Source organism: Eimeria necatrix, genomic scaffold, assembly GCF_000499385.1.
Source record: "Eimeria necatrix Houghton genomic scaffold, Enh_scaff67, whole genome shotgun sequence".
Taxonomy (NCBI): domain Eukaryota; phylum Apicomplexa; class Conoidasida; order Eucoccidiorida; family Eimeriidae; genus Eimeria; species Eimeria necatrix.
The window spans coordinates 85118-111054 of NW_013651724.1; the positions used below are offsets into that span (position 1 = coordinate 85118).

The 25937-nt window shown below is 50.5% G+C and overlaps 5 protein-coding genes across 5 annotated transcripts; 2 read left to right on the forward strand and 3 right to left on the reverse strand.

Moving 5' to 3' along the window:
- Window positions 1-1897: 1897 nt before the first annotated feature.
- On the reverse strand, window positions 1898-6002 carry ENH_00070190 (hypothetical protein, conserved; the record flags this gene model as incomplete). Its single annotated transcript, XM_013577483.1, has 14 exons — window positions 1898-2209; window positions 2367-2396; window positions 2606-2741; window positions 2867-2952; window positions 3192-3341; window positions 3480-3538; window positions 3812-3878; window positions 4096-4162; window positions 4360-4471; window positions 4624-4704; window positions 4882-5031; window positions 5185-5318; window positions 5626-5732; window positions 5925-6002. The coding sequence occupies 14 exons, from the start codon at window positions 6000-6002 to the stop codon at window positions 1898-1900; spliced, it is 1569 nt and encodes a 522-aa protein (XP_013432937.1).
- Window positions 6003-7341: 1339 nt separating this feature from the next.
- Window positions 7342-12861, forward strand: ENH_00070200 (TPR Domain containing protein, putative; the record flags this gene model as incomplete). The annotated part of the gene is made up of 9 exons (XM_013577484.1): window positions 7342-8136; window positions 8345-9184; window positions 9585-9953; window positions 10060-10348; window positions 10611-11109; window positions 11214-11397; window positions 11676-11897; window positions 12136-12655; window positions 12788-12861. The coding sequence occupies 9 exons, from the start codon at window positions 7342-7344 to the stop codon at window positions 12859-12861; spliced, it is 3792 nt and encodes a 1263-aa protein (XP_013432938.1).
- A 784-nt stretch (window positions 12862-13645) lies between these two features.
- On the reverse strand, window positions 13646-19435 carry ENH_00070210 (DNA mismatch repair protein, putative; the record flags this gene model as incomplete). The annotated part of the gene is made up of 10 exons (XM_013577485.1): window positions 13646-16315; window positions 16398-16455; window positions 16546-16671; window positions 16936-17052; window positions 17214-17354; window positions 17528-17700; window positions 17999-18133; window positions 18382-18455; window positions 18629-18715; window positions 18940-19435. The coding sequence occupies 10 exons, from the start codon at window positions 19433-19435 to the stop codon at window positions 13646-13648; spliced, it is 4077 nt and encodes a 1358-aa protein (XP_013432939.1).
- Window positions 19436-21198: 1763 nt separating this feature from the next.
- ENH_00070220 (pyrroline-5-carboxylate reductase, putative) lies at window positions 21199-23050 on the reverse strand (the record flags this gene model as incomplete). The annotated part of the gene is made up of 6 exons (XM_013577486.1): window positions 21199-21269; window positions 21453-21628; window positions 21780-21834; window positions 21966-22187; window positions 22689-22747; window positions 22944-23050. The coding sequence occupies 6 exons, from the start codon at window positions 23048-23050 to the stop codon at window positions 21199-21201; spliced, it is 690 nt and encodes a 229-aa protein (XP_013432940.1).
- A 1087-nt stretch (window positions 23051-24137) lies between these two features.
- ENH_00070230 (hypothetical protein) lies at window positions 24138-24702 on the forward strand (the record flags this gene model as incomplete). The annotated part of the gene is made up of 2 exons (XM_013577487.1): window positions 24138-24193; window positions 24414-24702. The coding sequence occupies 2 exons, from the start codon at window positions 24138-24140 to the stop codon at window positions 24700-24702; spliced, it is 345 nt and encodes a 114-aa protein (XP_013432941.1).
- Window positions 24703-25937: the final 1235 nt, after the last annotated feature.

Sequence of the window (25937 nt, forward strand, 5' to 3'; positions counted from 1 at the left end):
CCTTGCGGTTAGTATACCTAATTCTGAAGGATTTTTGGACAGTACAGGCACGAAAACTTCCTTTTCCCCGTAATTCACTCCTGCTATGCCCAAGAAGTAAATTCGTTTCTACGTGTTCCGTGATATGTAGTACAATTTGTTCTGTCCGGCTCACGCACTTCAGTGCTAGGCTTAGTGCAGAACCTACAGCGGGAGTGTTTTATCGCCCCCTTGAAGGCAACCAGATCTACAATGATTTTTAGATGCATCAACTGCAATAGTGCGGGTATTGCTCGGTACACAGCCAGCTCGCGCGTCGACCACGTATGCTCCACCAGTTTACCAGCGGTACAGATCTTCACAAGGGCATCAAGGGCATGAAAGGTCTTCACGGTGCTACAACCTTCGTGCGCCAGGACTTGATGCTGCGACAAATGTGCGTTCTGTCTAGGCGTGCTCCAGCATTCTCAACGGGTTGCTTTTCTTGGCTGTCAGTTGGTTTTACTATCAACAAATTACTAGCAGCTGTATCGTCGCCCTCAATCACTCGAGGTGCAGTGGTCTGGTCATGTGCTCTACGTAACCCCGTCGCCTCATTAAATTTCTCCCTCTATCGGTTTAAGGGAGTGGGTGCGAGGTTCCCTATGGGTTTTCACTGTTGGCATTCACTAGGCAGACTTGGAATATGCACTTACGACCCGAAAACTGTGAAAGCGCTTCTGCCCGCGAGAGAAGTCACGTCTCTACCGAGGTCATTGGGGATAGATTATGCATTAATTTGAAGTTGCTTAAGTGCATGTTTTGTCAAAAGAGTATCATGGAACCGCCCGCGTTTATAGGGAGGTAAGCCCAGCCTAGCCTCTCTCTACATTGATCCCTACCACCAGTTTCTCAGATGCACTTACATTGTTTATACTGAAGTGCCAATTTACTGCAGAAAGCCTTGTAAGTAACCTCTGGAGCGTTGATATTCCTTGGAGACCGCCAAAGCAGAAATAATCTCCTGCTTGAGTGCCCGAGTGCTGTGAGCCGTAACTGTCCCCAGCCTAGATCCAGGAGAAATGCGGCTTAGATTCGAAAGTCTACCTACCCTCCAGGGGACGCTACTTCGACAGCCTGTTACTAACCCGAGACACTTACGATGTCCGTATGAATCAGAAAAATTATCGTGCCCAATTTCAGTGCCCCAAACTACTCAAAACTTTGTGCATACCCAATGAGGGCACCTCGGGGTTAACTTTTACCACTATGAAGCAGCAGTAAAAACATCCACGCACCGAAGCATACCTAGACCGTACCGTTCTGCCAAACCCATAATGGTGTGCATCGCAACAAATACTAAGGCACTAGAGCACGCTTTACTTGCAGCATAGGTCGGAGACGGCCAAACCCACTAGGGGGAAATAAAAAACGTGGCGCGGGCTTCTAACGAACAAAAGTTCCATGAATATATAAGAGATCGTGGTGCCCGTCTCATACTGAGAATTCGCCAAAGAATTAGTTTCTGTGCGCTCTAGAAGACAATGAAGAGCTATCTTGTTTGCTGCCACGTGATAAAGGCACCCGTGTGTGTGTGTGTGCAATAAAAAAACTTCGAGTATACTGCTTCGGACTTTACTTCGCCAATTCATCGGTGGGAAACAAACCAATGCATGGTCACCTATTCATTTTCGTTGGTCTGGTCGCAGCAGCGCTTACCATGCTCTAGTGGCATGATTACTAAGAAGTCCAATGGTCAGAGCAAAACCCAGGCTTACCACTAAATATTCAGGGCAAGTATGGAATCAGGTGGGCAAAATGAGTTCATGGTAATAACACATCGAAAAAAGGATGCTTCTCTTTTCGTTTCCGTGACAAAACGCGGAAACGCCACAAGGTGTGTGAAGGTTGACATCGAACGGCCGCTGGGCAAAGACGTTCACTTTAGTTGAAAGCCTTCCTGCTTTGCTACATGCCTGAAAATATCCCAGCTCCAACGGGTACTGAGTCGTGCCTGTTGTCTTTCGCTTAGCCCAGCTCCAGCACCGCCTGGCGTCATGCGGCCTACAAGAGGATGTGCAGAGAAAGGGAAGAGCGTGCGCTCATCAGCGACAAAGTCTGAAATTGTGAACAGTCCGTATGGATCTGCGCAAATAGATATCTTCTCAGACGGCAAAACACCGTCAGTGCCAGATGGGCCAGAAGGCGCAGGAAGAGGATCAAAGAATGGCTCAAGAGGGACGTCTGCATCCTACGGAAAGCAAAACACGTCATCACACGATAACAGCCTTCACCATGCTCGTGCATTGTATGCTTGGCTGTTCCACGCTTGGCTTTTGGTGCAAAGCGAATGGCCAAAAGGCAGGGTAACATAAGCAAGGCAATGCTGCAGCCACGTCCAAAACGTACGTCAGTCCATCTGGGAGGCGAATATAGATCTGGCACGTGTTCAAGAAGCCGCGAACGAAGGCCCTCGATCAAGTCCCTGCTTGACTGCGAAAAATCGCGTCCCGTCATTGTACACCCAACAGAAGCAGGGCAAAAGAAGCAAACTCTGAGGGCTGAACTGCTACAGCGAGGCAAATGCGGTTTAAGTCATAGTTCTTGTTTCGCTGGGGCACTACTGAGAAAGGGAGGCACTACGTACGCAAATAAGGCGAATTGCGACTCGAAACTCGTTTTCGAGCGCCTGCATGAGAAGCTGCTCATCTACAGCTTCAAGAATTTGTTTCATGCTGTCATCCCGCATGTTGCTGGAGAGCACTGCATCCATGGATTTGATGCTGAAAAACGACGGCAAAAGACTTCGCAGCGACGCATGCGCGATCTCACTGTATAGGCCTCAACAGTTTACGATCAACACCACAGCGCGCGACGGTCCACTGAAGCAAATGGAGGTAATCCTCACCTGCGCCATTCATGAGGCGTTATGTTTGCATCCTCAAGTATCTCCTGTTGAAGCAGTTTCTGTCTTCGCAAAAGCTCCAAAGTAAGCTATTCAAATATCGCAGGGCACCCAGAGTTTCCACAAGAACTTGAATGAGATCGCAAGCCGTGTGCATACGCCTGTGCTGCAATTCATGCCTCCCGTAGCCGCTCTACGGAGAAGCTTATAAAATCCTGATACAAGCTGTAAAGTCTGGAAACTGACCACAAAATCCTCATAGTTTAAGAAGTGATGTGCATCCTGTTCAGATGGCCACAGCAGCATTCATGCCAGTACTGCTGCATACCTTCTGTGCCAAAGGGGATCGTTGTCGAATACGAGAAGCCACAGCCTTTGCCCAGGTCGAAACACGTTGGGGTGTGAGGCACGATGGCAATTTTTGTCGAGAGCTAATGCCGCTGGCAGTTGAATCGAGGGCATGTAGAACATCTTCAAGCTGCGGAGAAAAGCATTAAGCAGGCTTCCAACCTTTGTGCCCATTGAAACCCTACCAGTTTCAACACACAGAAACAACTTCTAATAAGTTATCAAAATGTAATGAGCACGAAATATACCCCAATTAAAAGACACGCACCGTCGAATGGTGAAAATGGTCGTCGATTATTTCTTCCCACTGGTCAAGAGAGTAGTCGGCTGTTTAACAGACACAACCACATCATACATTGTCACAACCCGCTGACCCCTTGTATTCTTCTCCAAGCTGCAGCTGCCTTTGCCGAGCATGCGGGTTCGCCACCTCCTACTGGCACTACTGCCCGATAAAGACAACGACTGCGCAGCAGTGATCCAGAGATACACCATAATTCTGGGCCTATTTGCCTCCCAAGTAACAACACGGCATTCTTAGCCCAAATCAATGTAAAGAGCAGACGGAGACGGAGCACCTCAACAGTCCCTTGAGCCCACCAGGTGGATCTAGAAAGTGTTCTTCAAGAAGAGCTTTCCCGTCTTGCTCCGATACTTCTAGCTGCTTCTGCAAATACAATGCAAATGATGAACGTAGGACTCAACGAAGCACGCTCACGCACAATCCGTATTTTGGCGAAGAGCGCCTACGGTAAGCCTTCATACGAGCCTGTGAATTATACCAAATACACAAAAGACGTATGCTCGCGAAAAATTGACCTCGTAGGTATGCATTTTACGTCTGTAACGAAACAGCCGTCCGTAAATCCACGAATTGGACTCACTTCTGCAGTTACCTCCAAGAAATGCAGCGCTTCTGGAGAAACCCAATATCTGCACAATCCTGACCATCTGCAGAGGCAGGGTAGTGAACATATTAAAAGACAGGGAATGAGTATCGGCCCAGATACCTCGTGGAGCGTTAGGTGTACACAGACAGTTAGCGATTAGGCGACTATAAGCAAGCCATTCAGATGAGTAGCCTGCAGGCCAGCAGTAAGTTCAGATACTTGAAGCAAAATGCAACATTGTTGATACACATAACCTACACCAGATCTTGTGCTCTGAGCTCGTGACCTGTAAGAGCCAAAAATGCCCCCAAGGAGCCGCGCAGGCGGCCGAGAGCAAAGCTCAGACCCAAGGTGGGAATGAAGCCCATCGCTGTGAACAAAACGAGGTTTAGAAGCACAAAGTAACTCGAAGAGGAACATTTTTAGCAACAGTGCGTGTTCAAAAACGCGAAGAAGAGTACTGGCAGCCTAACTGGCGTGACAGTTACCCTGGGAGGAAAGCAAAACCCCGTGAAACCTCACACGTTGTGTCGCATACAAAAGATGAGTGCTTGTACGCTGCGCTGCGGTTGGCCAACAAGCAAATTGCCGCTCCATCCCCCTCTGCAGGACACAGATGCATATCCCTAGCGTAAACTGGGGACTAGCAGGGGGCGTAGAGACGCTGACACTTAAGGAGCCGCAGTGCACGAGCTGTACCTTAATTACTAACCTCGCTTCCAACTGCAAAGAGGGCTAGTTAATTCCAAAGGAGAATCTACTGATCGCCCTTTGACTCACCTGATCGTCCGTTCAGAAGACACACAAGTGGCTTGCTGTACGACTGCACTATTGCATGCAACTCGAAGGCGTTCTGGAGGAGCCATAAGGCACAGGCAGGGAGCGCGCCTTTGCGGGAAGTCTGCGTGGCCTCGGCAAAGGCCAAAATATCTGCAGGAAAATACAACAAGCCAATAAGCTATCACCCTCCAAAAGCTCAGCGCAAGCATGCTCTCCTGCAGTAGACACGACTGGTAGAAGCATATTGCCGGCTGGCAAGACCTCGTGGCAGATACGTAGTGAGAAAGGTGGCAGTAGACGCACGGGAATGCGAGAGACCAGAAGAAAAAATGCTTCTCCTTCTACTTGTGAGACAACAAAATCTTTTTAGCGAATTTACTTCTAAGTCTCGCAAGCGTCTATACAGCCCAAAAACAGTTTCACTATCGAGATGCTCTCTGCAACAAGGACGCAGCATTGTGATGGGAAACAAGGGCCCGAGTACACAGCCCAAGCTGCGATCACAGTAATCTAAGGAACTCCATTCAACATTCGAAGGAGCGTGGGGCATAGGACCGTAGCAGAAGTACGATACGACTGGGAGTCGCCGCAGCTTGCTGCTCTAGGAGAGACGAAGTACTGTCGGGACTATGAGCTGTGTTGTGAAAAAAAGGCATTTACGGTTCTGAAGGTCAAGTCAGTTAATTCAAAGTTCCACTTACGTGATTCGACAACCTTGTGACGGGAGGCGGAGAAGGTACGTACCTATTAAGAATGCACAGGCCCATGCCAACATTGCACCTTTCTAGTACAGCTTCAGTGAGAGCCCCCGCCCCATCTGCGTGACGCCACTCGTCCGCCGGTTCCGCAAACTGAAACGGAATTCAAGCAGCAAAAATACATGGGCTACTCCCTGCCATAAACTTGGCCTCCGATCCAGGTAGGTCGGGTCAACAGAACTCTAAATTATTGGCGCATGCATTCCCTGGCAGTACTTCAGGGACGCGCAGCGGCCGCACAATGTCAGAAGTTCCAACAGTGTGTTACTAGCAGTATTGTCTCACCAAAACCTTATCAGGGTCAGTGAAATCAAAATCGCTGCGGAAGAAACCTGTCCTGACAAAACGCCTTTGAAGGGACATGCTTTTACGGTCCCTTGAGTTCCCTAAAAATGATAGGCTTTGCATTGTGCGTCGAAGATGCGTTAATGCAGGCAAGCGCATGAACAAACAATTATCCAACTCGTGTGAAGCTAAGACATATATAAGTTGTGTGTTTTGCCGAGATGATGGGTAACATTCAGCGCCGCATATTCTTGAAGCAATGGAACCCAGACACCCCCTTGTACTTGCAATTCCGCGGGAGCTTCTCGCCTCCGTGGCCATTGTTGGATTGGTTCTTTGCACTGCGGCACATCTGAGACTGTAGATAAGATGGCGTGCATGTGAAACACAAAAGGACGCTAGCGTCCCACCGCCGCTCATCGCCCTCGAGGTAGTCTACAGTTAAGGCAGACGGGGGGACACAACTGCTTCCACAAGGCTTCACTGATTTCTTTCCGTGCGGCGCCGCCTGGAGAGTTTAGTGTGAGGACTTATGAAAACCACATTTAGCGTTTCTGGTGAAGGGGGACAGAATTGCCAGCCAATTAGACATCCAGGGGTTGACGGATCTTAGTTGGGCAAACGCAACAGCGTGGAGGCAACGCGCACGTGGGCAGCTCAAAAGTTAGTGTAGACTGCTATACTATATGCGCCTTAGTTTACAACCAGAATATAGCGAAAATAAATACCCAAACGCATCAAGCCTTCTAGCACGAAGGCCGGGAACAAGACAGAAGGGCCCAGCTACTACAGAGACTTGGAAAAAAGCACTCCTCTAAGCTCCCAATTTGCCATGACAAACTAGGCCAGCAAAACAAATGTAAAAAAATTTCTTCATCGGGCTCGAACCCTCAAAGTCCCGCTCGTGGCTAGTGCATGCAGTGCGTCGAGGCTGCCAGAACCAAGAGCATGAACCATAGTATTTACCGTTTGCTTGTGGATGTAACTGGGATAGATCTGTTTCTTATTCAAATGTGAGGAAGAGAAAAATCTCAGGCTCACCTGGGAGGAAGCTCGATGAAAAGCTGATTGGCCATTCCCGCTCTCTTCGTCAATCTTTTGCCAGCCTTCTCCACATGGCCTTCTTCTAGCGATCAGCAAATTTATATTCCTCTTTAAAGCACTTTTTATCATCAGAGGAGGTGAAGGGTGGCCTAAAATGGATGGGAACTCAGCGTGAAGACGCTCTTTGGACTCCATTTGTGCGTGTCTGTTTTAAGTCCCCCCTTGGTGGGGACACGGAATAACCAACTTGCGGTAAATCTAGTCTAAGTCGGAACAGTGATGTATCACCCATATCCTCGACTTTCCGCTTCTCAAGCACGCAGCAGCCTAGACCGTAAGCGTCTTGTTTTACTGCGCCCGGAGCAACCCAAAAATGGGAACCTCAGATATTTCCGCAAAATCGCTTGAGAACGAGGCCGCCTCCCTACTTAGCAGAGAAGATGGTGAAGCAGCTGCCGCTGCCATTGCTGCTGCCGCTGCTGCGGCTGCAGCAGATGGCTTGGTCTTAACGGGAAGCACAAGGGGACCTGATCCGGGCTCCGATTCGGACCCATCTGAGGATCATTGCTTGCAGTCGCCGTCGGTGGAAAGCCATACAGTAGAAGATGGACTGCAACCGCGGCGAGAGCTCCGCATCGCGAAACATGAGCAGCCAGGCGCAATTCCATCTTCCGAGGCGCACGGGGAAGCGTCAACAAGCCAGCAAGACCAAGGGTCCGATGGGTTTCCTTTTCGGCGCATCATAAATGCTGCATGTACCTCATCTAGCCTGCAGCGCCTCGCAGAGGCCTTTCGGTTCATCGATGCCTCACCTTGCATATGTGCAGACCCTCCTAGCTGCAAGTTTGGTGGCGAGGCGGCGCAGCAACAGCAGCAAAAGCAACGGCAGATTCTACAGATGCTTACGCAAGAGGATGCCGCGCCAAGTGGTGATCATAAGCCCTCTGAAGCGGACCCCTTCTCGCTATTTGCGAACACTACTGACGCCGTAGTGTCGTCATGCTGCATTCGACACCCTGTTGGGAAGGACGCAATAAACAACAACAACAGAGCCACTGTGGATATGGGGCAAAACTCACCTCTGCAAGTTGAGGCAACCGAGGTTGAATGTGACTGGGAGTCGTTTGCAGTTTCTCTCGATAAGGATCTGGACAATCTGCTCGACTCGGTGAGACTCCTTTTCCGCCTTCCGTGCCACTCACGCAAAATTTTTTTCTGTATCAAAAACTTCCTGCTCTATCCGTTTTTCTTTATATTTGCACCTCCCTGTACTTTCTTAGTGCGTTTGTTCTGCTATTCGGAGTGAATTGCGTCAGGTGCGGGCCCAGTCAGCTATAGATTATTTAGTCACATGTCTTGCATATATTTTTTTTCAGCTGGAGGATAGCGGCATTTTAGAGAAGATGCAAAACTCTCTTGCAGCATGTCTCACAGCTGCAGTGTACGCTTTCCCGAAGGTGCAGGAGGCACGTGCCATGGAAGCTGCATCACAAGTTGCAACCTGTGGAAATCCCACACGACCAAGTGTACAAAGTGCATTGCCCACAGCATCTGAACACGGAATATCCTCAGAGCGTACACCAGCAGAAACAGCGACGCCTTCTGCCGCGTCCAGTACATCGTGTACTGCTAGTACACCTGCTGTTGTTAGGGGAGCAGATGATGCGCTCGTGGCCGAGGAGGAGCAGGCTCCTTCCGTCGAATCCGGTGGTGTATTTGCCGCCATTACAGCCGTGGAGGCTCACTGCAATGAAATAGCGAAGAAGTTTGCCAGCAAACTGTCCACGATGCGTCGCGTGAATGCTCATCGTGGCCAGACCCAGATTCTACGGCAGCCCATGCAAAGTCAAACGGTGAAGCCTTATCAACCACTTCCGGCTTACGCTCGAGGACAACAAATCCCCTTGTTCCCGTACCGCTACGCGGCACCGTCTCCGCCCTCTTTGTTGCAGCTACGGGACCGCCGCAGTCGTCTGCAAGTGCTGGGGCAAAGGAAGGGGGCATGGGCGGTGAAGGAGTATATACCGCACATCAACGCTTCGTTTCCAGACGCTGCCTGGTTTTCTCTCGGTTGCTGCGCTGGCCGCACCTGGAGGCAGCAACTTTTAAGTAGTGGCTTGACAGCAAGGCAGCAGCTGGAGATGCTTCGACTCCTACAGGGAGATGACCTAGTGGAGGGATGCTTCGTTATTGACACTGTCCATAGGAACCACTCCGTACGTGCATTGGGGAATAGTGCACCGGCACATTTTAGACGCATTAAGTTTAAAAAAAATAGTTTCGGAGAAAGCTGAACCACAAAACGTAGATTGCTTGCCTAGGAGGCGACGCTGACACGCTTTAAATAGTCTCTGGAGGCTACAGTTTCGCTGCCTAAACCTCGCAGGCAATCATCGTTAGAGGCATATGTGGGTTCTGCGCCAGCAGTAGATGGCATCAGCTGCCAAGACATGAAAATTGGGGCTTGCGAATAGGGAGCTGCATTTTGAGCTTCTCTCGGCAGTTTTCACGTGCAACGTTACCGGACGTCGCAGCCCGACTAGTGCTTAAAGTGCTTTAGTGCATGTGTAGCTGCACGGAATGACATTTAGGCATGTCATGCTGATGTGTCTTCAGCTTACGCGACGCATCGTAGCTGGCCGTCGGGGACGCCGTGACTTCATTGAAGCCATTACCACGCCTTGGGCTGTAGCGAGGGGCTGGGTGGTCCGCTGTGATAGAGACAGAGAGCTCATGCTGCTGCGCCTTGTCGGCGTTGAGGTGTATTCCGAGGGCTTGTCAAACATTGTGGATGGGCCTGGGGAGTTGTCAGCCAACTCTAGCAAGCAAGAAGATCAGGCTTCAGGTGCAACTGCCGCAGACAAGCCGCCACAGCCTCTTTATGGCGTAGACTACTTGAAGAGGCGCCTTTTGAGAGCAGAGGTTGACATTGGGAGCAGCGGCATCTACGCTGCTCTGCCTCTCGCTGCCATCCCCCGCTATGAGGTAACATGCTGACTGCTGTATAGACAGTCAGTGAGGCTGCTGCCTTCACCCGTTTGTGCTCACGACTTTTCTGTGAGCAGCTTCACTTGTGTATGTATGCGAGCAGTTCATAGGGGGGCAGTCGAGTGGATGTTGCGGCCGTTTCGTATGCGCGGGAACGGCGCTTCGTTTCTACGTATCGAGGAAGGCAGCGCTTCCAGGAAGCTTGGCGGCTTCCTCAGGAGGTCCTCAGCGGAGCAACACCGGAATCAAGGAACGCCTTGCGAAGCTTCGGCAGCCATTGTTAGATGAGGCAGCGCTAAATAACGCCCATGCGCACGTTGAAGCGTCCCTCACACTGCCTGATTACTTTCAGGACAACCCAAAGCTTATGGAGCTCTTGCAAGAGCCTTTGGGTACGCAAAACAGAGAGATGTTTACGTGGATGGGGTGAAACTTTGATATTCGGCAAAACAGGCCGTATGCTTGGAGGAAGCACGCAAGTGCTTTTATGGGAGTATTTCGCTTTTGTCTCCGCTTTGTACTGCTCTGTAGATTGTTGATGTGCAGCGTTTACACCTTCAAAGACGTTACTGGACTGCTTTGAAGAGTGCACTGGACTGTAAAGAGTGTACTGAACTGCGCAATATAGAGTCTAACTGTGGCTCTTGATCGCAGGATTTGCTGCTGCTCTCCCACATGATGCTGCACATCCGCAGCCGCAGGAAGAAGATTTTGAGGAGATTCGTCCTCTGCAGTTGCCACCCAATGGAGAGTCCAGGGAACCACTACGTTGGTGGGATGGTGGCTCGGGATTGCTGCTCAGCCGCTTACCATTCATGTTGCGCTCAAGTGGGGCTTTTATGAATCCGATTGCGACGCACCGCAGGCTGCATGCATTTTCCGCTCTTCAGATGTTAGGAATGGCACCGCCACCGGAGACACCGGAATCGGTGGCAAGCATCGGCGGCCCTACAGGCAGCGGTACCAGGAAAAAAGGTCCATCAAACAACAACAACAGAGTGCTGGCCTTTACAGAGGCAAAAGCGTGGGAGGAGGTGATAAGACGGCTTAGTGATGGATGCTTCATGTCATTTCTTAGCACTGCCTCCCCATGCGGAGCGATCCGAATCGCTCTTGCAAGGCTCGAGAAAGATCCTGCAGTGCGTGGAGGAGGGTGAGTGTGGTAGTTTGGTTGGATTCTACAGCTTAAGTTCACAAATTACAGTTCTACAACGCCTAACAGCGTCTTACATGGCCACGTGAGCGTTGTTCCTTCAGGGTGGGAAGACTGCTGGCTCAGCAGCAAGGAGCTGATTGGGCTAAACGGAGACTGAAGGCTGGCGTCGCCTACGCGAGGCGCCGGCAGCTGGACCAAGCCATACAGCTTTACGATTCTGCACTGCAGCTTCGTCCTGATTACGCGGACGCTCTTATAGCTAGAGGAGCTGCTTACGCGAATAAAGTGAGCTGGTGCAGTGTACAGTGGCGGAAAACAGAAGCCCTGTCATGAAAACTACTGACTGGAACGAAATGTATAGTTACGTCGCCCAACAGTTGAATAAACGTGGCGACATCTACCAAGTAGACAGTTTTTTTGTTCAGGCCAGTATACATGAAAGCATTTCCACCAGCCAGAAACTTATGCCTGTTTCAGTAGTATTTTGGTGACCCACATGGCTGCATGCATTGACGCTAACCAAAATTACATTCCCTCCTTTGAGCTGGCTCGTTTTCCTTCAGCTTGATTATGAAAAGGCAGCTGCAGATTTAGATGCAGCACTTACCTTGGAGCCCACCAACAAGAATGCTGCTAAATACCGAGCGATCGTAGCTGAGAGGATGGAAGGTAAAGAGGTGCGTCGCCACTTTGCAATCGTTAGAACTGATGCAACGATTGCAAATGACGCAGGGAAATCAGCGTCCTACATTACTGTGCCCCCTGCTGGACGCACGGACACTTACGTACAGATGCCCACAGCATCGCACGCATTTGAATGAAAGCCAGATCTTTGCTTGTGCAGCGGCAGGTATTGATTAGCCCTTGTGTTGGCCTTCATTCTTACTGCTTCGATTTCAGTACTTGGCCCCTGTGGGGCCTCCCCAATGAAGCCAACGAATTCCGAGCAATACGTGCTACTACTGGCTTCCGAATGATTTGTGTGGTGAAGCTGTAGCATAGCGCTGATTATGTGTTTTTCAGCCACAATCAGGAAAGCCTGGCGTGTCGGGTGACCGGGACAGGACACCCTCCCCAGACAGGAAATGCAAGTCTCCCGAGCATGGGCGTTTGCGTGAGATTAGCTCAACGAGGGCAACAACGATCATTCGCAAGGGTGGACCAGGATCCATCCCACTCCATGTGTCGAGAAATGCCCTCACAAGCGCAGCAGCTGCGGCAAATGCTGTGCTGGAACAAGCGGCGGCATCGGTGGTGGGAAGGAAAGGCGTTGGTATTCTTGGGGCGAATAGTACCGTTGACAGGTTCCGCAGCTCTCATGAGCAGCAGAGGCAGAGCCTGCTCCTACTTGAACAGCAGAAACGCCGTGCCGCACTGATGCAGCAGCAACTGCAACACAGCCAAGAGATGGAGCGACAAATAGAGAAGAAGCGCCGGGAGCAGCTGCGACAGCAGGAGGCTCAGCTGAAGCCAGAAATACATTCTAGTAGTAGGAGCACAAACAGAGTGAAGTCGGAAAGCAGCGACAAGAAAAGCTCGAAAGGTGCGTTGCGAGCGCGCTACATTTCATTTGGTATAGACCGCTGGGGAAGAGCCATACTTTGTCCACGGTTTAATGTACTGTTGATTATTGTCCTAGATAGCTTTCTTCAGCTCCTGTGGTTTTCCTCTGTAGGCAAGAAGAAGAGGAAGCATGGCGATTCTTCTCCGGAAAACACTCGCGCTTGGAGAGCCGATGCGATTGATTGAGTTAATGCGTCATTTGTTCTAGTAGGGGAGCCAGCCAGAAGTGAGCCCGCAGCTTTTTGGAGGCTCCCCACGTTATGTTCGCTCTTAGCTTCATTTCACGTCAGGAGCGTGAATTTGTCACGTGGTATACAGGGTTGTTGCTTACGTAGTAAACGGGACTGGCGGTCCCCCCAAGTTTACCCAACATAGCAAATGGCCTTCGTCGGCTATAGCGAAAGAAGAACAAGATAGCGCTGGAGGTTGGATGGCTCAGCACTAGACGTAGAAGGTAGGAACAGCCTCTTCAATCTAGGGAAAAAACTAGCTGCCCTAGCTAGCGCAAATAGCAGCTGCTTGCACCTGAGAAACGTGCGACAGCGCGCTGGCATCAGCCGTCGTCACTTCCATTTCTAGGGCCACATAGCGGATGCGTGCAGTATACAGCACCATCGGAACTTCCAATGCGTAAAACAGCAGCCAAGCTGTTTGGGCCACGCAAATAGTTCTGCCTGCTCATCTGTTTAAAAAGAAATCCCGGCTTCTGCTTCTAATGCTCCTTTGGGGCTAGCGCAGCAGCGCTTTCCCATGCAAAATAGCACTCAAGAAACACTGCGGCTAGAAGGGTGGTGGCTTCGCTAGATGCGGATGATAGTGGCTCCAGTGCAGCCCCTACACTGTGACTAGGCACAGGAAGGTCCGTGGTGAGCGAACGATGCTCAGCGCACCGTTAGCGCATCATGAGGCACAGGCTTACACTAATCATGTCTCGTTTGCCTCAAGGGCCGAAAGCCGCCTACGCATAAAATTACCCAATGAAAGTCAAGCGTAGGCCAGCCAAGCCGCCCTGTGCCTCGTCTACGGGTGCCTCATCCATGGGCAGCCCTCCCAATGATTTCTGTATCAGCGGCGCCTCTGCTGTTCTAGTTGCAATTTCCAGCCCTTTGGAATCTTCGAACTCCACTTCATCCTCGGAAAAGATCGATGGCATGCCTTCGTCGGCTGGAGGGGAGAGCACAGAGCACCGTCCAAGAGGCTGCCCGCAGAAGTCGCCTCCCTGCTCGTTCCTGTCAGTCACTGTACCACCACGAGGCGCCCTGCAAGTAGGGATCTTTGTAGGCCGGCTCTCCATGCCTTGCCAATCTGACGAAGGCCTCCGTTTTTGACGGGCTCCGCCAGTTGATCCTTCCTGGCAGTTGCCATTGTCATCACTATGGGCAAATGTAGCATTTTCGGAACCCCTTATGCAACTTGCTGGATCCAAGGGAACGCCGTTTGGCTGAACGATTTGAATGCCTGCCCGTGAAGAGCCGCTACTGAAGCGTTCGTCTGCTTGACCTGCGCTTGCACCAAGGTCGACCAAATGGCGCATTGTGGGTCTACCGTGAGGGCAGTTGAACGGTAGCTGAAGGTCAGCCATTCGCCTTAGGATTGCCATTTGCCTATGAGGCGGGAGGGGATTGCCAATCATCACAGCGCTGCGACAGGCCTTACTAGCAAGGATATCCCATACCCGAGATGGTCTATACTGTAAGACGCGGTGATGAGGGCAGTTCGACTGAGTTGGTTCACCCTTGCGTGCACCCAGTGGAGCACTAGGTTGAGGCATTGTGCCTTTCCATATAGCCTTACCTTGGTCTTCGCTGGCAAGAGCAGAAAGAAATTCTATGAAATCTGAGGCGCCTAGCTGCTTGCCTTCGATAACAGGAACGCCAGTTAAAAAGCAATAACGCTCTTCTTGGTCGGCATCATCTCCTTCCGAAACCACCCCTCCCGAAGTCTGTCGTTCTGCGGCGCGGGCCCCTGCAGTGATCAGCTGGCTCGGTTCCTGTTTTTCTTGCTGCAGTTGTTGGGAACAGGAAAGAGATTGTGAAACTGATTTCAAGGAGGCGCTTGAAGTGCTTGCTATGGAGGACGACTGAGACGAGTTTACAGCAACAAAAGACTGCGTAAAGGGCCGGTGGGCGCAAATGGGTCCGGAGATAACACATGCAAACCCGTTACTGCTGAGATGGGGGGTATACGCATCTACGGCTGCTAACAGATCAGCTGGTAAAGACAGCTTTAGCGGTGCAATAAGGGGTTGCATGCGCGGATTAAAATCCGCGTTTAAAGCCTCGAAAATTCTTTTCTCGTCGCTTGCGTGCTGATCGACAATGAACAGGCTCGTCACCACTTCTTCAATCTCTTCACAACCTTTTCTTGTTACTTCCGTGCTGCTGCTGCTGTTTCCAGAGTTCTCGGCGTACTTGACGTTGCAGGTCTTGTTGCTGTACCCCTCAGCCTGAGTGATCTGTGGCACTAAGCAGCGACGCCTATTCCTGCGAAGAGCAGCAATGATGAACCCCTCATTGAACTGCCCAACCAGCATCAAGTCACTGAAGAAATTCTTTTCAAATAAGAAGAAATCAGAATCTGTCCTTTTGTCCGCAGCCCTCAAGCCGAGGTTATCGAGAGAGAAATTCGCCGGGGCGTCGAGCCACAGTTGCGACCGAACAGTGGAGGCAATCTCTTTGTCTCGATATGATATATTATGGTCTATACAAGTGCGATGAGGAGCTGAGAATCCATGTATTCGTACGCTACACGTTTCCTCCAGGTCTAAATGGCACTCCCCCACAGCAGCTTCGAGTATTTCCTCTACGAGCATATCCGTCTCTTCCTCCGTCTCAGGAGGCGGTGTCCTGCTCAGATCAGCAGGCACTTCTGTATACAAAGAAACCGAGAGGGAGTCTGCTGAACTTGTCCTAGATTTGTCCACATCCACATTGCAGTGCTGTGGTGAAAAAGTGTGTCCACTATTAGGTGTTAGATGGTCCTCAGGAAGCACACGCTGGTAAGACTGATGCTGCCTGGGCTTCTCCGGAAAACCAGAAAGTGCGCCTAAGTCTCCAACGACCGAAGTCGCTCTATGCTGACAGCAGGAGAAAAGCGGCCTCCGGTGCTGCAAAGCATCACCAAGCGGGGGATCGCCACAAGTTACTGATCCTACACTGCCCGCAAAATCACCTTTAGGCACAGTTCCCCTGGGCCTGGTGACAATCTCCTCATTCTCCCCCGTGTGGGTAGGCAATACAAACAATTCCATGCCTCGCAGGGGTGGCGTAGCCTCCAAGGGCAGATTGCTTGTAACTTTACTGGTCTCCACGTCAGTGCCTGCATGTGGAATCCGACAATCTGCACCTGCAAGTACCTGCTGAGCATGTTTGTCCCTCAACTGACTTCCACGGCCATAGGCGTTGAAGGCCTCGTTTGGAGCACCAACCATTGGTAAACGCTCGTGTCTACTGGGCTCATACGCTGCTTCTTGATGACGCTGCTGTTCCTGATCTTCAGGCTGCTGCAGAACCTGCTGGGTTTCGAAGCCTGCTGGTGAGGAAGAGAGTGTGCTATGCTCAATGCTCAGCTGACGTTGCTTCTTATATGTCTCATGTTCAAGGGATCCTACTGAGGGCGCGAGGATCTTGCTAATGGCTTCCTGCAGATACCAACTGACGCAAAAAACTAAACAATAGCTGCCGGCGTCTCGGTTGCACGAAGCGGTACCGTCTCGCGCTCACTAGTAGGGCCTGAGCAATGTCTTTCTCGACCGCGATGAGCACTTGTTGTTTGTCCTTCCTAAATTCAAGGACATCAAGCAAACAACCCCTAAGCTGCCTTCATGGTACTCAATCTAACACAACAGCACACGCATCAAACCCTTTATACAGAGAACAAAGCAGTAAATGGAGCGTGATGGCTTGCCTCATATTAATATCGAGGAGCGATGCATCAAGCTCAAGGAATCCCAGGCAAACGGGAAAGAGGCCGCGACTGCTGACTTCTTTCCATTTTCTGCGAGCAATTACAGGGGATAAACAATTGAAATCCAAAATCAAGCTCAGAACGCTTAACTCAAAGTCGTGACTTTTTCCCAGGAACGAAATGTCTGAGAATTAGCCCATAAGTCTTCTACACTACTCCCACAGAGTATTTGGCCAAAGCACCGTGGGTCGCGATGCCTGGGCCCTAAAATGGCCCAATAATCGTTTTTCAGATGCGCAGCTACTTTGCATGTACTATTCAGGAAGACCCAGATTTCAAGCTAGGCTAGCCCACTTGTTGAGGAGTTTTTGGAGTAACGGGGGAAACTCCACTGCTCTCCTTTTCACGAAGAAGTGCTGGAGGGAAGCCGAGCGGATGCCATGCGGAGGCCGAGAGATGACTGCTTCCAACCTGCCAGGTGATGCCCGCACCGTTGACTTCAGCTTCACTGCCACTAGCTAGAAATGCAGCAGCTCAAACCTTGGCTACGCCTAGCATATTCCTGTTCTTGCTTCCTGATAGATTCAGACGAGGACAAGTGCATACGGAACGAAAGCTAAGTTTTAGCTTACCTCCATTCTCGTCCTGGGTCATTCCCTGAAAGCGTCAGCTCGGTGCAGGCGGCCAACTGCTTCGGTCCATAAACGCTCAAAGCCGCCTCTAATAAGCTGGAGCTAGTACCCTTTGTAGCTAGAAAGGTAGTGCGCCCACCCCTGGAGTCGCAGTGCGTGAGCAGGCAGTTGCACACCCATAAGCATGAATGAGCTCAGCGGCAAAAGCGTGAACATTTTCCTCCCAAGCATGCACACAAAGTTTCTTCATCACCGAAGGAAACACCTATCCGCGCAGCCAATATCGGAAGATGCCGCACAGAAACAAGACCCACGTCTTGGGGTCGAAGTTCGAGAGGACAATCCTGCAAGCGGTCGCGTGCAAAAGAGCGATTCTCTGCATCAACGCCAGAGCATCCTGGAGCTGGCGCTGCTTTGCTTGCTCCATAGTCCTCCGCCTCAGTGGCATACGTCCGAAAATGTCCTCCACAATAACTGTGGTGCCTACCTGAATTCAGCTCACAAAGAAAACTTCCATTGCAAGGGAACACAGAAAAGTTTTAGGTCTTGAAATGCACGTTTTTTCATATGTTTAACAGCACAGATTCACACTATTCAAGAGATCTCAATCCATACGTAAAACACCTGTTTAATTTCTCTGTGCTTCGCTGGTTCGTGTACAGATGCCAGAAGTCTGCGAAGCGCGATAGAAACTTTCCGGCATTCAGCAGTAACACATGCGCAACTGCCCTCCCGTGCTTGTAGCTACCCCTCTGCATGGCAGCAAATACGCTCGGCTTCTGTACCTCTCGCGCAGTGGCGTCGCGAGCCACTTGCTTTCCCTTGCTATCAAAAATGAGTCGGGTCCCAAAATCAGCTGTGCGGCAACGCGTGACAAGGGACACTCGGGCGACGTAGCAGAGAGAAGACAGTGCCTCTCCCTGCACAAAGAACACTCCACAGAAAGGAAAAATCTACCGGAGAATGTGATGATCAAACACATGTAGCTCTGCTGAGCTTCTGAAGCCGAAATATGAAGATCTAGATGATTCTCCCGGCCTATATTTTTGCACAGTTGAATATGGTTTAAACACCTTGCTTAGCTACTGTGACGAGAATACACGGGAACAAAACGCAGCTAATGCGCTGTTGTATTGATGCAAGCGAAAAGCTGGGATTCTGTTCCTACTCTGAATCCCAGGGAATCCAGCTTGCTGTAGACATCCTCGAATGTCGTTATCTTTGAAGTCGCGTGGCGGCAGCCTAAAACAAAGGAACTTAACTGCTCTGTTTTAGGCTGCCTCATTGGCGCCTAGAGAAAAGCAGCTTGACAGTATCACAGGGGCAACAGAGCCACAGGAAAGGCTAACAGCAGCAATGCAGTTGGCTTATACAACTCAGTGCAACGCGCGCGTCTCTTCGTAATGCGTTACTACCTAGCAAGTCAAGGTCTTCCGGGGAAATGCCACACCCATTGTCACGAACCTCCACACCCCCAAGGCCACAGTCCATAAGTCGAATCTCTACGGGATAGGCGCAGACAACAGGTAAAACAAAGCAGGAGCAGTTTTCGAATGGTGCACCTGATACACGATGAAAGGTCAAGGAGATTGCTAAAGCGCCTCAGAAGTCGTTTCGTGTCCGCCTGTCAAGCACCTGGGGGTGAAAAATCATTAACAGCAACGGTCACTGTTTCCCCAGTTCCGTACATTCCCTTGCCCCCCCAGCGGATGACAGATGTACCTACCGATTGAGGTTGCGCCTGCATCTAAGGAATTCTCGACGAGCTCCTTGCAAATACTCTTGAGGTCAATGACAACTTGTTGGCTGCTTAGTGCTGCTGCTGTGTCTGCAGAGATGCGCGCGATGCGCCTTCCATGAGACGTATTTGGTGTCGCCTGGGAGGGTAGAGGCGGAGCCAATACAGGAGCAGAAAACCCAGACAGATCGGTCAATCTGTCGGAGTTATTGCTTGAATCCATCCTAGCAGGCATGTTGCAGCGGGGCCTACCAAAGCAGCCAGCTTCAGCCCCTCCATCCGCGTTGTGCACAGTGGTAGTACCTGAATAAAAATCCTCGGCTAGGCATTCACTACGGCGGCTGGAAGTTGGACGTTCCTCCTGCTGGGGAGCTAAGCATGGGTAGCATTCGTGATACGGGTCGCTTATGGCTTGACAAGTCGGCGTTGAACTGAGAGAGAAATCTTCGTCATCCCCTCTTTGCTGAGGCGGTGTTGTGGCCATTGCTGATTTTCGCAGTCAACTCGCGAGTGGCTCAATGCTGGTGAGCTTCATAGATGACGCGAACTGCTGGCGGGCTTTAAACCGGAGAACAGGCGGGAACGAATTCGTAAGGGAATGTTACCTGGGGTTAGATGTGATTTGGTCAAACTTTCTGCATTGCAGCCCCCTGTTTTGATGCAAATGGTGTACTCGTGCGGGGATCTACACAGACGTAGCTCCCAGGCAAGGATGAAGCTTAGGCACGTGGGCAATGGTGCTTCCAGAGTTGTCGGCTGCTGCAGTCCAAAGGAATAATACATGGTGCTATATTGCCGCGTTCCCAACTACCCCGAATAAGCAGGTACGGGAGCCAAAAAAGCGAAGCAGCATCATTAAGTTCGCAACAAGCACCTGTCTTCGCGTGAGTGCATCGTTGGGGCCCACGGAGTGCCCTTTTCTGCTCATCGTTCAGTTGTCTGCAGAGACAAGCGCTCCCAGAAGAGATCCAACAAAGCCCAAATATTGGTCTTCACAAAAAAGATCTTACCTTGCAAATCTGCAACTAGAGACTGTGGATGCGTGCTTGACCTCCCTGATGCAGCCCTGCAGTTCTTATTCAGACTTCGCTTGTCCAACGGCTATTGTTGGGCTTATTCCCAGAATATTCTATGTGAATCGTTTTATTGGATCGCTTAGGTACGTAGTTTCATCGTTGGTTCATTATATTGAACAGGACTCCACCGCGATCAGGTACAAGCGTGTAGCCACTGTGCGCCATTTTCGAGCGACTGCGCACTCCACGCAAGTTGCGGTGTACGGCTTGATTTGTTACCGATACACCGGCCGAGACACGACATAATTACTCGGCAGCAACGGCAAACCATCGCTAGCCCGGTGCAACCACCATAGCATCCTACGCAACAGGCAATACTTTCTGTCGCACTCCCAAATGGTTGCTTCCAAGCCATAAATCGCCGACGGACTGTTCTGTTCCTGAAATTGGCTAGCAACAGCAGCTAAATTACGCTAAATCACTCGGCGACCCGCTACGCCGCAGTACACGAGCGTCATAATCCACGCGACGTGACCGCCTGCTCTCGCAGATTGGGGATTCCGCTGATTCCTCATCTAGGCGCCAGTAAAACTTATTCGAACTAATGCATGCTCGCTGCCAATCGGCACGGTAGCCGTGCGCTTAGTATAACTATCTGGGAAGAACACTGATTCCTCATGAGTGTTTTGATACCAACCGTAAGCGAAAGTACGAGTATACAAATATAGATGTGTACCGGAGGCGGGTATATAAGGTCTGGATGATTGTAATACAGACTTTCCAGCAAGCACTCCCTTGATATGCACCACGGCAGACTTCGGCATTTGACCGTCGTCCCATACTCTGCGAAAATGCTACCGTGGGACGCTCCTATTTCAAGACACGCCAGAGAGGCTGGCATTTTACAATCAGTATTATGGGCTTCAGATGACACCCTAGGCTCTCTGGCCTCAACAATTTGCGCCGTCGACGCACCAGCAGCACAGCGTCTCACCGGATCTGGCTCCGCATCAATCATTGCCACCAAGTAGTTCCAGAGTGCTAAAAGCCTTTAGAACAGTGCTCCACCCCTCGCTGAGCACAGAAGGCTTGTTCTCAGCGTACTTACCAATACCTCACCCTGATTGCCGAGTGACCACGATTGCCGCACCGACAACTCTCTGGCTGAGGCTATTCGGTTTGAGAACCAGCGACAAAGTCAGCCTCAAGTGACCCTCACAAGACTTCCTCTTTATGAACACTTTGACAAAGTCAACCCTATTTCCTTGGATCGCTCGCATGTTGCCTCCACTGCATCAGCTACTGCACACACAGTAGACAACAGCAAAGACTGAAGACACAGAACTGCAATTCAGGAGCCCACCGGTGCGTTGAAACCAGATGGCAAGCCGTTGAGTCTGGCAAATAGCCCCTGAATCCCCCAATATTATGAAATGCACTGCTGCAACGAATGCTGAAATGGAACTAGCATCGTAGGCAACCTACCCGCCGCTCTGAAGGCTCTACGCTCCATTGCTAAAACTCCCGCAATTGTTGTACCCCCAGGGGACGTAATATCGTCACGAAGCAGTGCTGGATGAATCTCCTTCATCTGTACAAGTGTTGCCGTGCCGCGTACAGACTGCAGGGCAGCTTCTGTCGCCAACTGGCGGGGTAAACCGCTGTAGAGTTTTCAAAGCACACGGCAAAGCTACATGCCAAACTTGTCACTTGCAAAATCTGGGCCTGCCACTTATGCAGCAACGAGTTACTCGTGTTGAGCAACTTCACAGCACCTCGGCGTTGGGAAATTTCGCAGCATCGGCCACTCACCATTTGACACCGCCGTCGATAAGAGCTTCAACAAATGAGCATACGAATGCCGGGCCTGCAGCGCCCACAGATCACTTACCGCAGCCAAATTTCTGCACAGAAATCCAGCAGCAAGCTGGGCTGAGGATGGATGATTGCCGCTGACTGTGGCTCCCCCTGATGGGATGGGCGTTAAGTGTCAATTACTTGATCCGCTAATTGCACAGTAGGCGTCGAAGAGATCTTCTGTAATCGCGTGGACCAGCCCAAATGATCGCAGCGCCTGCAGAAGCAGCGCGTGTGCTGAATCTGTACAAGGGCTTACACAATAGCATGTCGCTCCTTCTCCAACAGAGCAGAGAACATTTGGCATTATTCGCGCGACAGGTACATTGTCACACGCCTTGAGCAACCTCGCGAGTGGAACCCCTACGCAAGCAGAAACAACCAACGCGACGCGATCAACGGCCTGCCGAACTTCCTTAAGGACCTCAAGAGCGATGGCCGGCTTCACAGTAAGAAACAGCAAACCGCCTTGCGTGCGCTCCACAACCTAATGGGATCAATGGAACAAGCAGCCTAAGACAGCTTGCTGGCCCAATCACGCGCGACGAGATCGAACCACTGAGTCCCGTATACACTCAATGATGCATGTAGATACGTGAAAATGGACGGAGAACTCAGTTCCAAAAGGAAGGGCAGGGAATCTTGTGAGCTGCGTCGCTAACAAATCTATCTTCAGGAGAGCAATCTTGAAGTGAGGGGCAAAAAGCCATGCCGCTCTACTGATCAAGGCACACTTTTAACAGGTGCTTTTCTTGCCTCAGTGTTTGTGCCAGTCCCATATCCCAGATCCCGTATATATTCGTAGGTCGCGGTAGTACGAGCACTCATCCAAATGTCGGCGGGCAAGCACAAACCAGCCCGTACCAAAGACGCTGCCATTGCCCTTGCCATCTTCCCTCCACCAAGAAATCCAGCTCTCAGCGCTGAACAGAAGTGAAACGCATAGATTTTCTGTATGTGTTCTGCCAAAATGGCAGAAAGGAGCTGCTCATTGCCTCACTGGTCACCGCGACATTAGTGGGTGGTCACTGCGAAGTTAGTAGTTACGGCCGATATGCCACCAAGTACAATATTCGAGCTTCGAGATTTATAACGTGAACAAAACCGTAAAGTACTCACTGGACGATCTCTCGGACATTTCTGGAGGCAATCAAAGTGGTGCGCAGGGCGTCCGGAACGAATAAGGTGTTCGTGCTCAGGCAGAAAGAAAAGAATCCCTTGAGCATGCAGTTTTAATAATGGAAAACAAGCCAGGAAGGTGGCAGAAGAATGGAGAGGCTGACTACTATCGTCCGCAGCCCCCAAAGGGACCAACGCTCGTCCTGGCCTGCAGCTTGCCTCGCTGTTGCCTTCAAGATATGGAGGGCAATCCTCCTTGAATAATGAAATGTAACAGCAGCTATGCACTTCTCTTGAAATAGAAAGAATGTTTATAGATGTGAAGACAAGCCACGCTTCGCCGACAGCAGAGTACAAGACTGCTAGAGCAGTTCCTAGTTCATGCCTTCCATCAAAAGAACGCTGAGATACATTACCTTTCTCTTAGCGTGTCGTATTGCTGGAAAGAATAATGTGCAATGAGCCCTTGTAAATGGGAATAGTAGACAAGGAAAGGCCTCTCAGATTTGTGCTGAGCAGTGGAAGTATTGAGTGTAAATACGCTGTATTGGTGTGCGTTGAGGCTCCGAAAATGCGTCTAGCTAGAAACTACCAGCGCTGTGTTTTCGGAAAGGATGGCATATTGATATTTCTACCTCAAGTAATGAGAAATACTATGCAATAATTCGCTGCAGAAACTGCTATGCAGTGCAGTGTGTTTGGTCAGCAGGCGAATGATAAGGGCATTTTCACACAGTGTCAGAACAAGACATGGCATACACACAGTAGAGTAATGCAGCAGGGCAGAACATGGGAAGCTACGTGGCGATACTTTTGCTCTCCCTGTCTCCACCATTCCTTTTGTACAAGAGCTGCAACGGGCAGACCCTGCTTTGTCTCAGTCAGCATTTTGGGCCCCTTATGTACTACAGTGAGTTTTGGGAACCATGCAGTATTGCGCAAGTCCAGTAGTCAGAGCTGCACGCTAGCTCGCCAAGGCAACAAGCCTGTATAAGGCCTTCGGCATAATGTGCAATAGAAAGTCTTCTTTTACGGACTTTCCCCTAGAAAGCTTTGGAACCCCTAACTATCAATTACACACTTTGACGTAGCACAGACATCTTGGACAATTTAGTCTGTGCGGACTGCAACTCTGTTAAAAGGACGCCTGCTAACGAGGATGCAATTCCTGTATCAGTCCCTGTATGCAAGCAAATGACAACGGCACCTATAACTGCAAAGTGGAATGACCTTGAACGTAATGACAGCACGTATGCATTGTCTTTAAAAAACACAGCAATGATGTATAAGACCAGTGAAAGTCTCTGAGCAGTGGACGTGGATGTTAGTCTCTGGCCCTACACCTCGTGTAGCTCTACTGATACCGCTGTCGGGCATCATTACTACCCTCTGAGCCCTGTAAACATTTGTTCAGGAATAGTTATTTTCAAGGTGCGGGCTTCTGCCATTGTGGGCACTTCGTACTGGTAGGCTCCTGCTAACTTCTCGAAAGGTTAGTGTAGCAGCAGCAGGTGCAGCAGCAGCAGCAGCAGCCGCCGCTGAAGCAGCAGAAGGTGCAGCAGCAGGTGCTGCAGCAGGTGCAATAGTAGGAGTGGCAGCTGGAGGTGCACGAAAATACGCGGCAGAAGCAACTGCTGCAATGGCAGCAGCAGTTGCCGCAGATGCAGCGGCAGCAGCAGAAGACGGAGCAGCAGCAGCAGAAGACGAAGCAGCAGCAGCAGAAGACCGAGCAGCAGCAGCAACAGCGGCAGCCGCGTGAGCAACAGCTGCAGCACGGCTAAACCCTGCAGCAGCAGAATTCAACAGCAGTATCTTGAAAAACCTCAAACCCTAAACCCTAAACCCTAAACCCTAAACCTAGTAAAAAGGATCAGTTATCTTTTGTTTTTCCGCTGTAAAGGGCGGCAGCACCGTTGCGTTCGTCAAGAGAATTCCCACTGATTTCCGTATAATTCTCTGTGTTAAGAACAGAGGTTTGAGAGCGTCAAATACCTAGACCAGCTTGCACAGCAATACCTATGCTGCTCCCTTAGCTTTGTGTGACTACACTGAAGCTAGTTGTCAGAATAAACGACTTGCGGAATTACTCCGACAGCTGCCATTTTCTCCTTAGAGCGATTACTCCGGTATCTTCAGTCAATGTAGTCGCAGTAAGCTGGAATCGAATGACATCCGAGGATACAACCTAATGCTCTCCGCCATTCACAGGCCCTTCTACATCTCAACTGGAGAAAGAGCGACTTGCTGTTAAATGCTTGCATCCGATTCAGGGTTACTGTGACTCTGTAGGTGCTCACGGCACTGCTGTATGTATGCAGACAGGAGCTGCGTCACTCTGTGCAGACATTGACTCACGCATCTACACAAAGTTTGTCTCTTAAATATTTTTTTCTTTAAACATATCGCCTGCTCGTAGACGGAAACAACTCTTTTTCATTATAGTTCTTCGAGCATGTGTCTCTTGTACCAGCAGCACTTCTGCATCCCCAAAGCAGTGGATTGCCGCTGTTTTGTCGATAAGGATCTTACCCTCTGCTTCTCTTACAGGGATTTTAGTGCAAGCTGCTTCCCTAAAAAGTTGGTTGGGGTAATGCTGCTCAAAGCGGAATTTTTTTTGAGCGGACAGCTAACAGTAAGACCATGTTTGCCACGATGTTTTTCGGCAGCGGTGTGTGCACGCCCACCACAACTCGCTTTGGTGTTTGGTATAAATGGGCGCGTGTCCGTCATGATTTTTGGATTGTTGCTGTAGCGGCTGCAGATCTAAGACCACGACTGCTCACGTCAGACTTCAGAACGCCTCCTAGCATGTTTTGTGATCGAAATGTATAGTTGTTCTAAAAGAGCTCTGTGGATACACAAATCCCATCTAGCTTTGTCACAGTGAGCTGCAGCGACGGGGGATTGTGCAGGTGCTGTAGTGCCCAGGCACTACAATAGGGCTTGCTGGTGACCTTAAGTAGATAGCTAACTGGCGACCTACAACAGGCCAAC